The 17,857-nt window shown below is 40.3% G+C and overlaps 2 protein-coding genes and 1 long non-coding RNA gene across 3 annotated transcripts; all 3 read left to right on the top strand.

Annotated features, from left to right (window-relative positions):
• Positions 1–56: 56 nt before the first annotated feature.
• cox7b (cytochrome c oxidase subunit 7B) lies at positions 57–2,311 on the top strand. Its single transcript, XM_020598479.1, has 3 exons — positions 57–184; positions 1,084–1,199; positions 2,083–2,311. The coding sequence occupies exons 1-3, from the start codon at positions 148–150 to the stop codon at positions 2,164–2,166; spliced, it is 237 nt and encodes a 78-aa protein (XP_020454135.1). The 5' UTR covers positions 57–147; the 3' UTR covers positions 2,167–2,311.
• A 958-nt stretch (positions 2,312–3,269) lies between these two features.
• On the top strand, positions 3,270–15,679 carry pgk1 (phosphoglycerate kinase 1). Its single transcript, XM_020598522.1, has 11 exons — positions 3,270–3,453; positions 6,285–6,335; positions 6,547–6,702; positions 7,025–7,169; positions 8,947–9,050; positions 9,427–9,546; positions 11,531–11,645; positions 12,958–13,137; positions 13,253–13,430; positions 14,568–14,666; positions 14,809–15,679. The coding sequence occupies exons 1-11, from the start codon at positions 3,389–3,391 to the stop codon at positions 14,847–14,849; spliced, it is 1,254 nt and encodes a 417-aa protein (XP_020454178.1). The 5' UTR covers positions 3,270–3,388; the 3' UTR covers positions 14,850–15,679.
• Positions 15,680–15,883: 204 nt separating this feature from the next.
• Positions 15,884–17,841, top strand: LOC109959198 (uncharacterized). Its single transcript, XR_002274795.1, has 2 exons — positions 15,884–16,439; positions 16,548–17,841. It is a non-coding gene; the product is annotated as an uncharacterized LOC109959198 (long non-coding RNA).
• The last annotated feature ends 16 nt before the right edge of the window (positions 17,842–17,857 follow it).

Raw genomic sequence — 17,857 nt, 5'->3', positions numbered from 1 at the left:
CACCACCCTTTACGCACTTTCCACTGTTAATTCTTTTCCACGCATGCTCATATCGGCAAACGCAATTTCCGCTGTCTACGTGCAGCAGCCATATTACACTTCCGTACTTCAAGGGTATCTGAAGTCATCAAGCTAAAGTTAAACAATATGTACAGGTTTGCTAGAGCTGTAGCGAACGTTACCGGTAAGGAAACGGTTTTTGCATAAAAATGTATGTTGTTTTGTATGTATTTGGGCCAGGCGGCAGTTTAATATCAATCTACAGGTTTGACCTACCTCTCATTTGGTTGGTGACCGAGCGTGCTAATAGCCTACTGTTAGCTATCTAACATTAGCATCTGCCAAACGAGTCATGATATTTCTTAGAAACATATATTTGTGTAATTTAGTGTCTTAAATTCTCTTCTGTAAAGTAAACTATTTATTGCATTTGAAGATGCCTTTTTAATGTTTTTTTAAATCGAGGTGTCATTGTCCAACACACCGACCCATATTATAATTGAGGATAATTAAGCTAACATTGCCTCATTTGTAATAGTTATTTCCTTTTGTAGTTTTAAAACATGCATTAGCGGTAGTTTGGCAGTGATGAAGGGAGGACAAAGAAGGACGTTCTTCTCTTCTAGCTAAATATTTCAGAAACCATTTTGAGTACAGTTGCACTCAGTAATAAGCTAAGTATTTCCTCGTAGTGTTTTCAAACTGCGTAATTCTGTCGCCATTGGTAATGGCAGTATAATATGAACTGTAAAATTATAGTTCATTGAAAATGTTAAGAAAATCTGTGATTTAGGGGTGCAATCTTATAACCCAACATACTGCGTCTGATATAGCTGATTTTATTTCAGTCCTTCTCGTTTTCCACCTTGCTCATCATTTTGGTTTGTGTCATTGTTCTCATTTACCATACCTGCCATTTTTATGATTATTTTCATAGTTTAATACAAATCTTATGTATATGGTCCTTATAAAGACAACTTAAAATGCAATAAACTGTGATGCCATAAAAAAGAAGAATTGGTAATAGTGCAGTACATAAACAACAGTCATCACTCATGAAGCCTCTAACTTGTTATCTTCCAGGTAAGGCTGTGCAGCAGGTGAGGCATGGATCCACCGTCCCCCAGGACTTCCACTCCAAGTACGGTAACACTGTGCTGATCGGTGGGGCTGTCTTCTGCACAGCTGTGTGGGCATATGTAAGTAGTGCTGTCCTTTTGGGCATAGTCACATTTGTTTACAAGTATGAACAGATACTGTAGTTTGGTCATAAAGTGGTATGTAGATTAACACCAGGTAAAAAAAAAAAGGTGTTAAAAAATACTACACATTCCCCAGGGTGAAGATGTTGATCTGTGTTTTATCAGTATACAGTTGATTGTACATGATGAGAACCCAGTTACCGTTGAATCGCTGAGGACATGAAACACATGCTTGATCAGATACAGCGTCCCCTACCAGTGACTCTACCCCAGTTGCCTTTGGCCTCAGTACTGTCAAATTGCAGTCAAAGTACACAAGTATAAAAAAAAAAAAAAAACATGAGCAATGCCTTGTCAGATTCTATAATGTACTGAGGACCGTATGAGTGAAGCAATATTGTTAATGATTTTAAAGTTTAGCTAAAAGTTCACATTTGGAATCAAAAACCTTGTAAACGTATTATTGGTTACCCTGCAGTAATTTGTCTCTTTATGGTGGAAACATACGGAAATAAAATAATGGACACATAAGGCACAAACACTTAATATACACTTCGCCTACTGTATCTAGTGACAACCACACCCCAGAAGGAAAAAAAAACCTCTTTCTCATATTATAATCAGTTGTTCCAGATAGGCTAATATCATTATCTAATATCCAGGAGTTATTTTCCTTTTTTCCTAGTTTCAGCACCTTTTACTATAAATGAAAATAGTGAAGAAAAAAAACTTTGTCGTTTCAAAAAAGATGTCTATTTTTCTGTTTCTGCAAAAGGCCTCCATTGCCAAGCTATTGACAGCTAAGAGACCCATTGTCCCCCAGCAAACATCGAAAGGTTTAAAGTGTTAACTCTTTTTTTTTTTCTCGGACTGTATGCAGGTAGTGACTTCAACTGGCATCGTCTGGAATATGTCACCAGTAGGGAGGGTCATGCCCAAAGAGTGGAGAGAGCCTGAAGAGTGAAGAGCTGTCATGAAAGACCTGCATCCCTACTAATAAACTCTCTGGTTTTACAGATAAACCATATCTGCAAGTTCTGACCATGAATGCCTGCGTTTATTCCTACATGTTACTTTGTTCAAATAAAATGTGATTCTACTAACCTTTATTTCTTTTTTTAACTGTGTGAATTCTGTATGCAGTAGCAGTATGTTAGACACTCTGAGATGCAGACTGATATAATCTTTATGAACAGTGGCTCAAATCAAAGCCTGTGGTATGAATCTTTAAAGATTACTAAATGAGCATGGAAAAGGTGGCACCCTGTATATATACATGGGTGTGTGGTTCTGAAACCTAAAGAGAAAATATTATTGGGCAGTACATGCAGTAACCATCTTAACATATCAACTGGCATTTAAATTGGGAATTGCACAGGAATTGGTATATTAGCTGTCCTAAATCACTGGCAATATGCAGTCCCTAAATTGATTTGTGATCAACGGTGCCTTCTGCTGGCGAAATAGTATAAATTAAAACGAAAATGCAAGCACATGCAGGAAGTGGAAAGGAGTAGTGCCTATTTAGTGATTTATGACAATGAACGTTTGTATAGTTTTACACATCTCTGCAACTTTTATATAAGTCATTAAAAGTAGGTGGCGTTTTAATATATTTGGCTTTGTGTCCCTAATATTATGCCATTGTATTAATCTGCTTTCTCTCTCTTAATCAGTTAATTGCATCTATGTTCGCTTAATTAAAGCATTACAACATTTGTTTCCAAAATAGTTGGGAGTGACTTTAAAAAAAATATGCTCAGTGGCTTCAATATACTTTCTGCAAACGGGACAGATATTACTTACAGACTTGGATATTATTCTAAGCAATTCAGCTCGCCATAAGAATATATTCCAGTTTACACATTTTTTTGGTAATGCTGTTATGAATCCACACTTTTATTCATAAGTAAGAATGGTTTGGTTTAATTTAAGTCAAGTTTAATCAAGAGAACGTGACGTTTACGTCGGAGAAAAGACAGCAACCAAATCCAATCAAATGCAAAGCAGGATTCACGCAGTAACCAATCACCTGTGGGGAAGTATGCTTGGCCCCGCCCTTCTGTTATACCTCCGCGCAGTGCTAAGATCGCCGCTGTCATTCGGTGTCTAACTAGCCTTCAGCCAGAGGAGGTGGAGGAGATCCAGCAAGGAAAGCGTAGGAAAAATTTAGCAAAGAAAGCATCATGTCTCTGTCTAACAAACTCACCCTGGACAAAGTGGACGTCAAGGGGAAGCGGGTCGTTATGAGGTGAGTGTTTATATCCAAGGTTATCTTGCGGACGAACCGAGGTAGGTAATCGGAAATGGCATTACCTAACGTTAGCTAGCTAACATTTTGTAGCCCGAAACATATCTTTTCTGTGCTGATAAACAGTTTGGTCTGGAGACGGTGTTCATGTAAAGATACAGATGTCATGGTTAACCGTTTGTGAGTATTCAGACCATTGGATAGAGGACAGGAAGTGATGGTTGTCACGTTTTCCATCTATTACGTGCTGGTGAATAGATGCTGCATGGATGAAACCCGCTGCATCACTACTGCATGCGTTTAGGTCACTCCCATAAAGTGGAGCAACATCACTGCAGTAATCCAGAGACGGATTTTGAAACTTGTATATTTTTGTGACACACTGCACTGAAAATGCTTGATATAATTTCCTACGACTATGGCCGCATTGACCTGGTAGAGGTCAAAATTTTGTAGTATGACCCCATTCTATAATGCTACTCCAGTACTCTAGAGTTGAAATGATTAGTTGATTAATCAGTTAGTGAACCGACAGAAAATTGTCAATGACATTGGTGTGGGGGGAAAGGCAATATGAAAACACCAAGTCAGACTTCAATGATGGCCTTTTTAAAAACTAGACAAAAAATGAAATGGTTATTAAATAAAAATTGCTTTTATTCATTGAAAGGGGAATTGATTATTTTAACATTTGCTGACTGATTCAATCAATCAATGAATCAAATAAGGGCATCAACCTGATTCAGTGCAGACAACTGTTTTCTTTTTCTTCTTCTTTCGTCTTTCCTCTTCTTAGGTCAAAGGATGCTCTGCATGCACGGAACTTAAGCATTTTTAATAATAAAAATGCCTTCAAATCTATTTGAAATCCTGCCCTGCTATTTAATTTTAAAGTGTTGTATGCTACTTGCAGTACTTGCTGCTTCTACAGATTGTCAAGGCCAGTGGTGGTACAAGTGCACTTGAAACTGACACCCCTTGTGGAAATGTCAGAGGGCCATTTTGTTTCGCTTAGCAACAGGACAAGGTTCATCTGCAGTGGCAGTACCCAGTATTCACTGCTTAAATTCATGTGTAGTCAGTCTCAGTGTGGACTGATTGTGCACTGCACTGAGACAATCGGACAGCTAGTTACTTGATAACACACCCAGGGCATGCCATGTATGAGTTTTCTGAACTTCCAGCTATCGACAGAGTGCAAGGAAGACATTGTGGAGCTGGCGGTCTATAAGTAAAAAGAGGGAAGGTGGAACGTTGCTGTAGAGACTCGGCAGTGCCTGACACAAATCTGTTCAGCTGCCAAATTCAGAAACTGACTTCATGGAGAGGCATCCATTAAGACCACACTTTGTATAACCATTTACTATACAGGGTTTCTTCAGCACGTCTGTACAAACATTTCTTGGAGACAGAAATAATCTCATTGGATGAGTTTTTTTAATAGATGGAGCCCAAGAAAGACCCTTTTTTTTTGTCTAGACAAAGTTAGATTGAAGCCCAGAGAAAGACAAAGATAATGCTTTAAGCAAACAGAATTCGCACTTGCAGAATTCCAATGACACCTCCGCAGATTTTGAAAAGAAGGTAGAAGCTCAGAATGTAAGCACGTTTGCCCCACCTGTATGTGCATAACAGTTGTGTGATGTGAATGTTTTTGTCATTTTCCAAACCAAGCATACAACATTCAGATCTACTTCACACATTGACTGGCTAGTTGCACATCTCTGTCTAGCGCTTCTCTTTCCTTCCTTACAGCCTTCTCGCCTCAGTAGCCTTTGTGAACAACCCAGATTAATGTCTGTGAACAAAGATATTAATCGCTCGTGACAAGTGTCTGAAAACACCTGTCATTATCCCATCCTTTTTTTTTAATGCAGTGGTCGATCAGTAGCCTACATCTAAAGAAACTGAAGTTTGTATTTCAGTGGCCATGTGTATTTAAATTATCTGTTGGTGGAATTTCCAACAAATGTCAATATTTAGAGTGTATTGACATGTTGATGAAATATTTTTTTTTTTCTACTTGAGAATCATATGCAACAGCTCTCCAGGTAAAAAACAAAAATCAAGAGCATTCATTGTCCTTTGTAGTCTACATTTTAGTTGACCCTGAATAACTGCACTATAACTATTTTGGCTTAATTCCATCAAGGGTTACTCATCCAAAGAGTTCATTTCTGCTTCTGAAGGTCTGTTTGTTGTGCAAGTGATGTAATAAAACCTTCAGCAATTTACATGTCCAAACTAAAGAGGATCCAAAGGAACATTTAAAAAGTGTAGTAATGCTACTGCAGTTGTTGGATAAGAATGGGAGCTGCTGTGCCACAGCATTGCTGTACAGTGGATTACTGTTCTTACAGTGTGCAAACCGTGAGAGGTAGTTGCATAACTGACCAGAGGGATGCAGCATGTTCTCACAAGCCTCCAGAATGCACTGCTGCAGGGCTGGATGTGCTCGTTGGGCCTAAATGGAGCCAGCCATCCAAATCTGTCTTAAATGCAAGGCACTAATGCTGCCACTGTTAGTGGACAAAAGCCCCTCACCTAATGGAATTGTCTGATTGTGTTGGGACTGTAGTGACAAGTGTTTCTTCTATTTTGACCACATGTGAGTAAAGCTAGGTGTAGCCTACCTATTAAACTGTATCTGTACAGGTACCTAATAGTTTGTCATGTTAGTGTGACTTGTCAAATGGCTAAGCCTTACTCTACACTGGTGGCATCGATACGTTTATTCACAGCTGAAAAGAGAGAGTCACAAAATCTCTGTAATGCAATAAACATTTCATTAGACTTGATTCATTCTGGTAATTAGGTTTCTTCTCTTTCAGGGTTGACTTCAATGTTCCAATGAAGGACAAGCACATCACGAACAACCAGAGGTAAAGTCTATCTAATATCTGCAGCATCTTTTGTTCTCAAAAATTAACTTTAGTTCATAGCAAAAGCTGTTCTTTGTGCAGCATTTCTGTAAACTAGAGCAATGTAAAATTAAAAATAGATGCACATTGTTAGCAGAGCACCATCTCGTCAAAGGAACTGGCAGGAGGAAAAGTGGAAGGATTTTCTGACTGTTGCTCACTGATTTTTCAGGATTAAGGCGGCCCTTCCCAGCATCCAACACTGCTTGGACCACGGGGCCAAGTCGGTTGTGCTGATGAGTCATTTGGGCCGTCCTGATGGAAACTTCATGCCTGAGAAGTACTCCCTGGAGCCCGTTGCCGCTGAGCTCAAGACCCTGCTTGGAAAGTGAGTTGACAGAACAAATAACTGGTTTACTGCTCGTTTCCCTCCCCTAACACGTTAGATCTATTTCTTAAAGCAACTGATGAATTCATAACTGACTTGATGAAAGGAGGGTTGTAACTTTAAGAAACCAACTTGAGTTATATAAAAACTTAGTCCTTAACGAAAGTGCATGAAACAATTTATAAAATCGTAATCAGCTTTCCTGATATCACAGCATAATTATTTCATGAGCAGCATCACAAGAAGATAAAACTTGGTCTGTCAAAATTATGAAATGAGTTTCTAAGATGAATCCTCCTCACTGGTTCCTGGGGCTCTGCAGGGATGTCACTTTCCTGAAGGACTGTGTGGGTGCAAATGTGGAAGCTGCCTGCGCTGACCCCGCCACCGGATCGGTCATCCTGCTGGAGAACCTCCGCTTCCATGTGGCAGAGGAGGGAAAGGGAAAGGACCCCTCTGGAAACAAGGTGAGAGCCCCAACAGTCTGGCTGCCCACACTGAGGACAGTTACTCCTACATCAGTAAAGTATTGAAGTTGTGAAACTGCAGCTCTTCGGTGGTTTTTCAACCAGAGTTTTAATTTCACTGTTTGTCATCTGCTGGTTTATCGGTTATTACTTTATCCAGAGACAGAATGAAACTAAGAGTTGATTGCCATAAGGCGGTTGTTGTGCTCACTGTAGCCACACTGGGCATTGTTCTGTGCAGCTGGACAACTTGTTATTGAAGTGGCCAAGTAAAAATGGTTTTGTATATACAGTTAAAAGAATAGTAATGGCACTGTTTGTAGTTTTCTGCATAAATTGGCCATGGTCATGAAATGTGATCTGATCATCTCAGATAACAAACACTTTCTAAGCTGATAAAACACAAACATTCATGATCTTGCTTGTCTTTATTGATCACACCCATTACACATACAAAGTGTAATGGTGAAGATCTGATCACATTTTATGACCAATTTATATAGAAAACCAAGCAACTGATTAGATGAAGGATATACGAATTGTTTCCTCTTGAGTATGTAGATCATCAGCCATATTGTCACTGTGTCCAACCAAAACCTGCTATAATCCAAATGGCAGAAGCTCTGGTTGTCAGACAGCTGAAGACTGTCCAGCAGAGTTTCTCAGTGCTGGTTCACCTACTAGGAAATGCACAGTCATTCCAGCTGCACTGTCCCTCTGTAAAAGCTGCATCTAATGATGTCACAGTTAGGCGTAGTGCAGAGGTCTGTGTACAAAATCATGTCCCTTTTGCAGCCTACTGCAGTGCACTACATTACTTTTACATTTGCTTGTGTGTATAATGTGTGCACTGCATAAAGTAGTTTTCTCAAATATAACCAAATGTGTAGCATTCATACTGAACTATGTGTAAGAGTGCCGACCATGATCTCGTTCTTTAAGCTGAGGTGCAGATGGTCTCGTATAAAAGCAGACACAGGCTTAGGACTGTTCTCAGATACTGTATGAATGTTGGTGTCAGGGCCTGCAGTGGATCAGCAGCCTTGACCTGCTGACATTTATTCATAAGGTCAGTCGCTGTCCTGGCTGGACACTTTTCTTTTCCTGTCCTAATTGGCCTGGTTGGTATGCAGCCTGTGTGGGTTCGTTTCCTCTGTGCTGCTCTACTGTATCACACTGACAGTCATTTTACAAAAATATTTCTCTTTGACAGAGCTGCTCCAGGGACTAAAATAATGTCATTTCAGTCATAACGTAGCGAGTGGACCAGAAGAATTGCATCACAGTGTGTCCCCAGCTCTATATGAGAGACTGTAATGTTGTTTTGGCAGTAGGTGTGCCACAAACACAAGTATGGTATCCCTTTTTGTTTGAGGAGAACGTAAGAACACAGCAGTAACTTATTAGTTTTTAAGAGTACAGTCTGTCACATGGACTGAAGGGTAACTGTAGGAAGCTGTAACCTGAGTGTACTCATGTCTGACATTGGACGACACTGAGGAATTCTTTGACCTTCTTCAGCCCTCCAGTCTCACGGTCACAACCTTTTCCCATTTAAAGTGCAGCTGGAACCTGATCCAGAGTTCACTGAATTAACTAATTTATTTAACCTTTATTTAGTCAGGATAGGTTCAATTAGAGGGTTTTTTATAAATCTTGTCCCCAGTTACACATTGACACCTGGAAGCTTCCCAGTACAACCACAGTGTGACCTGATGGCCACTGAACACCTGAGCTGCTTCGTCTCTTACTCTTTCCTGTCTGTTTTGCCCCTTAGACCAAGGCCACCCAGGAGCAGATTGACTCCTTCAGGGCATCCCTGTCCAAACTGGGAGATGTATACATCAATGACGCCTTTGGCACAGCTCACAGAGCTCACAGGTGAACAGGCTGTGTTTTTGTCTGATTTTAACAGAAACTAGATTGTTCCAGACTTCTGACCTTATGGCAAATTGTATATAGAGCTTTAGTCATTTTCAGCTGGTTAATCCATCCTTTTCTTATCCAGGTAGTGTATTTATTAACTATATTATTAGGAATTCTGATACAAATGTCTGTAAATTTGTGCACGTGAATAAATTTACTTTGTGTGGTATTAATGTCTTAGTGTTGTACACTTAATTTGGTGAACCCTGTAGAAACTCTGGATATGATATTGTTCCTAATTTTTTTTTTTTAGTTTTGTTTTTATTGACTTCATGCTCCTCTCCATCTATTGACTGCTCCTTTTTCTCCTCCTCCTCTTCCGCTCTCCCAGCTCCATGGTGGGAGTGAATCTGCCTCAGAAGGCTTCTGGTTTCCTGATGAAGAAGGAGCTTGATTACTTTGCCATGGCTCTGGAGAAACCTCAGAGGCCCTTCCTGGCCATCCTCGGAGGGTGAGAGCACTTTTATTTCAAGAATTCATCAAGTCTGAACACATTAGCTGGGGATCAGACTGAAAATGGCCTGTGTTAAAACAACGTAAGGGTCAGATCCATGGATTTGAAGATTCATCAGATGCTAAACCAGTGCACAAAGATTTATAATACTTTGACAGAGGATTTTAAACTCTGAAAAATTGTCACAGCAGCATCTGTTTTCTCTTTTGTCACAACAGTTGCGGGGTAAACTGTATGAATGCACTATTTGCATTCAGCCAAAATTGCGCATCGTGTTCAGCCAGATGACATCGTTATGTGTTGCAGAGAGGTTGACCATGGTCTAAAATTCTTGCTGAATAGCACATGATCATGTTGGCTCCATTTAAATGAACACCTGACAATGTTTCAGTCTCAGAACTTTTTTTTTTTTTTAAACCACCTCCTCTGTGTTTTACACGGTGGACCAGCTGGTTGGATTTTGATTGAAAGCAAGAGGATGGTGCTGTTCACCCAGATCAAACCAGGTTAAAAACTTAAAACTAGCAATACCAGTTTTGGCGGCAGTCACTATTTGATTTTAACAAAATGTTACTATCAGCATTGTTCCCTCCCTCTCCTGCAGTTTAGGTGTCATCACACTGTATCCTATTTAAAATACCCAGGGCACCATCCAGGGATAGAGGTTGTAAGATCATTATGTTGACAATGGTGTCACATTACACTACTTTCTTCAAGCTGCGCCTGAGCGCTTGGTGTGCAGATAGGGAGCATGCAACGATGGGAGGTCCTACAATACATATTGTTAGCATGTTGAATCAAATGGTAAAGTCTTTATTTTTATTTATCAATTAATACTCCTGGCTTGCACAGTTATTTTAGGATTTTCTTTTTTCCAAGGTTGTTTCATTGATGGTCGATGAATGTGTCTGTTCTCAATAATGAGGAGGTCAGAGATCATAACCTCAGCAGACACTGAAAATGTTTAATACAATGAAAGCTGCCAGGTGAGCATTTTCAGCAGGTAACGAGTTAACTAAAAGCTCCTGAACGCAGCATGAGCTGGCAGAGCCCTAGTTCCTATTCTGTGCCTCCTATGTTGCAGGTGATGCGTTATTGTTTCCTGTGTTTAAGCTGTGGCACCACCATTGGATGAATAAATGGGAAACCTTGACTGAAGCAGCTGTAACACGCTCTGTGTAACTGAGCTGCTGTTGGCCACATGGGGGTTTGGACTTGTGTCAGAGTCCATCTAAGCCTGAGTGCATTGTGCAACTGTCCCTCCCACTTGTTGTCGTTCAGTACAGTCAGTCAACTTTTACCCTCCTCCAGTTAACAGAGGGCATCAACCAGATGCTGCAGTCAAACAAATAAATCATGCCTTTTACCAGATGATGTTGCATTGCAGCCCAAGCTGAGCCTTATTTTGCAGTGGTTCCTTGCCACCATCCTCTACATTTGCATCCCCACTGGGGAGTGGTTATTTCAGTGCTCTCACCTAAATAAATGTGGGGGCGCCCCTACCCAAATATACTGTATATCCATTATCTATACCTCCTTTTCCTGACTAGGGTCACGGGGGTGCTGGAGCCAATCCAAGCTGACATTGGCTGATAGGTGGGGTACAACCTGGACAGGTCACTAGTCTATCACACGGCTGAAAGACACACACCCAAACCCGCTAGGTCAATTTAGTCACCAGCCAACCTAAGCTGCATGTCTTTGGACTGTGGGAGGATGCTGGCACACCCGGGGAGAACCCACGCAGGCACAGGGAGAACATGCCAACTCCACACAGAAAGGCACTGGGCGGGCGGGGACTCGAACCCGGAACCTTCATGCTGCCCAAATATAGTTTTAATAAAATATTATCAGCTATATACGCCAGTTTAGTACTGAATGTGAATATCAGTCAAACCCTGGCTTTTTCTTTACTTTACTCCATCTCCTCCGTGTGTGCTCGTATCTGTAATGACGTGTTCTGCCTTCGTCTGTGTTTCAGAGCGAAGGTGAAAGATAAGATCCAGCTGATCAACAACATGTTGGATCAAGTCAATGAGATGATCATCGGCGGTGGCATGGCCTTCACCTTCCTTAAAGTACTCGACAACATGGAGGTGAGGAAGACAACCCAGAGAATATGTACAGAACATTTAACATTGGCATTAAAGATAGTCATGCATTGTCTATTTTTTAAATCTGATGATATTCTCAATTAAACATTGTTTTGCTGTGACGAACACCATATGGCTGGAAAAACAGCACAAGTGTTTTATGTCAGGTGTTTCACAAGTTCAGTGTTGAGCTGCTGGGCTCTCTGATATTTAAACAGACTTGTGAAACCGCTGTTTTGTTAGTTTCACAGCAGAGGCTGAGAATCACATTTATGACCCAACTTTCACCTCTGACAAAAACACTGGAAAAGACCAGCTGTTCTTTAAAGGGCCAGTTTGCTCAAATTACAGAAGAACATGTTTGCTCAATCCCCTCCTCTGAGATATAGCCATGCATGTAGTTTTGTTTTTATTTGCCTGGAATTTGAGGGGTTCTGTATTCACTTGCAGCGCTCAGTGTTGAAAAGTTACATTTAAGCAAATTAATGATTTTCTTTCTAGAAACAGTGTCCCTGTGGCTCTGGATCAGTGATTTTCAAACTGTGAAGCATGCATCTTCTGACATAATAGCTAGGCAGACCTGAACACAGACATGTCTATAAATCTGATCAGTAGAGAGGGAAAAAGATTCTCCTTGCAACATGAACTCCCAAGAATCAGTACACATCACATGTTTTCTTCAGTATCAAAGTGATGCAGTCATACTTGTCTGTACATTGTTAACAGGAACTACTAATTTGTAATTTGGCTTAAAAGAAACAGGGCTACAGTTTTAGCCTACACCTACCAAACTCAATGGAAGCTGCTTCCTGGACGTCTCCCAATGCATTATTGGAAATGTAGTTGAATAGAGCATGAGCTTAGCGCAGGATTAAATGATTTGTGATCATAGATTTTATTTATAGTAATTTTAATGCCTTTTTCCAGTGTTGTGAGCACCACAAACCAAATTCACTTCAATTCTGTTGTATCGGTTTGGAAGCAGGACATTGATATCTTGTCATGGACAAATAGACAAATCTATTTGCGTGGCCAGATGCCAATAAATATGTGAGAAAATGTATTGTTTGGGGTGAACTGACCCTTTAAACAAAAGCTGGTCATTTCATACATGTTTTCCAGTGGTCAGATTTATGTCAGGGACATGCTGTGACACTAACACAAAGCAGTTTCACAGGCCTGTTTGAACACCAGCATTCAGTAGCTCAGATTTGCGGAGTTGGCACAGAATTTTTCATATTTTGTCTGCTGTGACCTTGCTGTGCAACGTATGACAAAGCAGCTGTGCTGCTACGTGTTGTTTTCATCTCATCAGATTGGTAACTCCCTGTATGATGAGGAGGGGGCCGGCATTGTCAAAGACCTGATGGCCAAAGCTAAAAAAAACGGCGTCAAGATTACACTGCCCGTCGACTTCGTCACTGCTGACAAGTTTGATGAGAAAGCCACCACCGGCTCTGCAACCGTTGCTGATGGCATCCCCTCCGGCTGGATGGTGAGAAAAGATTGCTTCATCATCAACTTAAAACCCAAATCAAATGATGTCATTGTCTTTTCACCATTTTTTTGCTTCTGCTTTAATTCCCTCAAACATCTCCTGTCCTCTGCAGGGCTTGGACTGTGGACCAGAGAGCTCCAAGGCTTTTGCGGCGGCTGTGGCCAGAGCCAAGCAGATCGTCTGGAATGGTCCAGTCGGTGTGTTTGAGTGGGACAACTTTGCCAAAGGGACGAAGAACCTGATGGACAAAGTTGTCGAGGTGACCAAATCGGGCTGCATCACAATTATTGGTAAGAAAGACAAAAATGGTGGGAAGCTTTTGAATGCGTTTGTTTGTAGCTGTGTGAGTCTGTCAGCGTGCCGATCAGTCTGTGTTGGCCCAGAATACTGCTGGGGTGCTGACAAGGATGAATGGTTTTCTGGCAGGTCTACATGGCAATACCTGTGGTGACTGGTAAACTTTTTTTTTTTTCTCATTTCATTTCATTTCAGTTTAAAGTGACACATCGGGTGTCATCCTCACATTGCTTTAATAAAAAGTCAGTCAGTACTTGGCTTTTCTTCCATCATGCTGTCAGAAAACACTTTGTCATTTCATGCTGCACAGATGGTGCAGTAGTTTTCCACAAAGTAAAAGGAGTTCTTTACCTTTTATGAAGAGTTGTAGGTGTGTAGCATGTCTTCTTGAATCATTCCTCTCTGCAAAAATTAAAACTGATTTGTTGACGGAAAGCATGATAAATGAGTGCTGTTAAGTTTTCATGAATGAACACTGTCGTGGAAAACGTCGCATGGTGACAGTTTTATTTTCTCTGGCTGCTTCCCAATAGTTTAATGTTTTTATTATGACTCAATAGCAGTGGGAAATGTTGGGTTTGCATAAGCAGTAACTTGACACAGCTGTGTTGCAGCCATGTCGACACAGGACAGGAAGCAGTGAGGCTGATATCAATGAGATGAAACTGCAAAACAATAATATTGGATTACTTGTGCCACTTAATTTCCTGTGAAATGGCCTGGACTCTGATGGGAATGAACTGCTAAAAACAGGCAGTTACTCAGTGTAACTGTATAGACTTGATTGTCACATAAGGTCTGCTTAGGGTAAAGTAACATTGACCTTACATCAAATATGAACATCACAGACTGAGTGAATTCTGTTACATTATGTGAGTGTGAGCCATATTCTGTGACTGATTGTAGTGGGACATTAAGAAATCGGTTGAATGTAGATTTCCCACAACGTATGCATATTTAGCCCATTGTACATTTTCATGAGCAACATAATTCAAAACGTGTCTTGACACAGCTATTAAAATATAACCCAAGCTGATCGACCTTACTGTTGTGCAGTGCCTTGTATTAAAAGTTTTAAACATGTATGAATGATATGTTTTGTTTGTTTTTGTTGTTGTTTTTTCATCCAGGTGGGGGTGACACTGCCACCTGCTGTGCCAAGTGGAACACAGAAGACAAAGTCAGCCATGTTAGCACAGGAGGTGGTGCGAGCCTGGAGCTGTTGGAGGGTGAGCGACATACTAAAAACATGATACTCATTCACAGGATGATGAACGAATTTAAGAAAGAAAGAAAAAAACATGGTCTTTAAATAATTCCAGTGTTGTATTGAAGCCTAATAATGGTGGTGCTCATTGTGTTTGTCTTCAGGTAAAGTGCTGCCTGGTGTAGAGGCCCTCAGCAGTGTCTAAACTTCCTATGTGCCCACAGTGAGTGAGTGTATGAGAGGTGGGTAGCTGCTCAGCCAGACTCCTGTTTACTCCAGAAACCTTCCCACCCTGCAGAAAACCTGCTGGCTTTGTCATCCATTTTGTCTTGTCTTCATCCTTTGTTTTTTAAAGTAATGTCAGTTGTGATTAGGGAAGCATAATTTCCTGTTCCTCCAATGTACTGATACGTCTCTAACAAGTAGAGCTTTTTGCCTTACTTCAACATGTTGATGAAACTGTCCATGTCAAACTGCTGGAAATAGGAGTCATTACTTGACATTGATGTATAACTTTTTAGAAATACCTGTAACGCAAAGATCAAATGGCTTGTTAAGGTGGTAGTTTATTTTGTTCATAGGGTATATTTTCCTATTGACCTGCTGAATAGACGACTGAAATACAAACACTCTGTTACCATCACCAGAATCTGGGTTTAAACAGTGGGTGTTGGCACTCGGCCTCGCTTCTCTGCTCATTTTCTCATAGTCACTTCAGGATTACTGCTGTTTCTTAAAAAAAAGTCACCCCAGGAAAAACACTGGCTGTTTGTCTGTAAATGTGTGTATTGTGTCACTTTTGACCAACCACCCTGGGAACGTCACAGCACCACTGACGCTTATCTCTCTCTATATATACAGTATATTTAGAAACGGTTAATGTGGTGTGTGTACCTAGGCCTAACATTCTGTCTGTTCGCACCAACATGGGCTCTGGTAATGTGTCCTCTCTGGCTGTTGGTTTCTGAGCAGCACCAGACAGACGTGTCAGTCTCAACGGTTCCGAATAATAAAGCTGTCTCAGCGTAAAACCTTTGTGACGTTTCTTCATTCTCTAGGGCTTTACATCAATCAGTAGGTGTCAGTGAAGTTTATTTTGGTTTGTCAAATCACACTATACTGACAGTTAATATCTAATGTTGTAATGAGTTTATTTGAATGGTCAATAGAAAATTAATAGGAACTACTTGGATCATTGTTTTAATTTAAGTCCTTTTTAATCTAAAAAAGACAAACTTTTGAAAGTTCCAACCCCTCAAATGTGAGAATTTAGGTTTTCTCGTTTATTATATTTTTGACTATTAGTCAAAAGATATTTAAAGAATTCTACTTGGGCTCTATGAAGTTTTGTTAGACCAAATGATCAGTCAACAAAATAACTGGCTGATCGCCACATTAAATTACATTGGCTGCCAGCACCTCTAGCTGCATGTTTTTAAAAAAAATTTGAGCCCTCATACTGTATCTCCAGTAGAAATTGTGTGAAAATTACAAAAGTGGCTATATTTATAATGTATGATTATGGATTAAATAATTGCAAAGTAGCTAAAATGGAAGCATAAACAGCTGAACTGGAGGAAATACATTGAATCGCTTCCTCTTTAATATTCAAAATCTTACAATAAATTCCATAAAGTCACTTTTATAAATGCAAACATTTATGAAAACAAACATGATGGTGAAGTGGTTGAACATACTGCACCTTCCCAGGATAAAAGAATATGCAGCAATCCTTCCTGAGAGATTTCCAAATGTGTCCCATAGTCAAGAGATTCTTCCAGAGTCTGACTGAAGAGTAAGTTCCCTATTTCTCCACTGAAACCCAATTTGATACTTTAATATATTTACAACATTTGTCTGTCTGATTTATGTTTTTACCTTTTGTTTCTGTTTTCTCCTTTAGGCAGTTCAGGGAATTGAGTAAAGTGGTTTACAATCAAGATTTGACGAAGGTGCTTAGGTGCATACCTTATGTGTGGATGTAGTGAAGCTGACCACAGACTACATCACGAAAGTACAGTCATCCATCCACCTCTGACGTCTTCAACCAACCTAGACCCATATGATGAAAGCGCCACTGGAGGCGACATCCCTGTGAGGACATCACCCCAGTTCACCGGGGCCATAGGATGGTCAACTTTCCTCAAGAAGAAAGAGGAGAAAAAAAAACAAGGACGCAGAAGCCATGGTAGGAACACCTGTCAAGTCCCTATGGATCGAGGTTGTGATTTCAGCCATCTCTCTCCCCTCTGCCCCTTCTCCCATGTCTCCATTGTTTCCTTCTCTCCACCCTTTTCCACCACATACACACTAACATACCTCTGCTCACAACCATGTCAGTGCACACAACTTTTATTTATGCCAAATTGTGCTCACTGGCTTCCATTACAGGGCCAAGAGCAAAGTAAAGAGGGAACAAGATCTCTTTGTGCCTGACACTCAAAGCAGCAAGCTGGAGTCCCCTGAACACCTTGTGCTAAAGAAAACCAAACAAGAACTCTTAAAGCATTTCTTTACTTCATGGCATTTTTTTCTTTCCAGTATATATAACATACACACAAAGTAATAACAGAACACCTAACACAAACAATGATGATGAGAAGTCAAAGGCCATTTGTCCTTTATACACCAGGTACTATACAAAAGCCCTCAGTATAGATTGCAATCCAACACATTCTTTCACCACAAAGTTGAAGTCATTCAAAGCTGAACTATTCAACCTACTGTGTTAGATGAGAACAAGTGAACTAAAAGTGTGTGTGTTATTCTAATATTGACATTACTGTGGAAAATCTCTGGTAAATATTGTCATTTCTGCTACTGTCAGCTACAGAGCATCCCTCGGCTCAAGGGGAAGGTATATAAAACTCTTTCACCCAAGAATATAACTCAATAGTACAAAATAAAGCTTATACTGTCATTAACCCAAAGCTGTTACAGAGCCACTGCATTAGCAGCGTATGGATTTTCATCATTACCACTCACACCTCTTGGTAAAACTGTCCTGAATCCTGGAAATAAAATGACATGAACCTCTACAACTTACTGCAGACAATGATCAATAACTTGGCGTTTGAAAGAAATCTGCTACTTTATAAAGAAGCACAGGATGAAATATTTAGGTTCTCACAGGTGTGTGACATGGAACCATTTTCACTTCTGAATGTGCAAAAGTAACTACTTAGCAGAATAATTATCATACAAAAACATGCA

This window comes from Monopterus albus, unplaced genomic scaffold (assembly GCF_001952655.1).
Source record: "Monopterus albus unplaced genomic scaffold, M_albus_1.0 scaffold38.1, whole genome shotgun sequence".
In the NCBI taxonomy this organism is placed as follows: Eukaryota; Metazoa; Chordata; class Actinopteri; order Synbranchiformes; family Synbranchidae; genus Monopterus; species Monopterus albus.
Note: the sequence above shows the minus strand (reverse complement) of the source record. Positions and strands in the feature narration are given on the sequence as shown.

Excerpts from the sequence above, each read along its gene's own strand:
- pgk1 (XM_020598522.1), top strand. The coding sequence starts at position 3,389 with ATGTCTCTGTCTAACAAACTCACCCTGGACAAAGTGGACGTCAAGGGG. Across the intron at positions 3,454-6,284 it reads GGGAAGCGGGTCGTTATGAG|GGTTGACTTCAATGTTCCAA; the intron begins GTGAGTGTTTAT and ends CTTCTCTTTCAG. Across the intron at positions 11,646-12,957 it reads AAGTACTCGACAACATGGAG|ATTGGTAACTCCCTGTATGA; the intron begins GTGAGGAAGACA and ends TCATCTCATCAG.
- cox7b (XM_020598479.1), top strand. The coding sequence starts at position 148 with ATGTACAGGTTTGCTAGAGCTGTAGCGAACGTTACCG. Across the intron at positions 185-1,083 it reads AGCTGTAGCGAACGTTACCG|GTAAGGCTGTGCAGCAGGTG; the intron begins GTAAGGAAACGG and ends GTTATCTTCCAG. Across the intron at positions 1,200-2,082 it reads GCACAGCTGTGTGGGCATAT|GTAGTGACTTCAACTGGCAT; the intron begins GTAAGTAGTGCT and ends GACTGTATGCAG.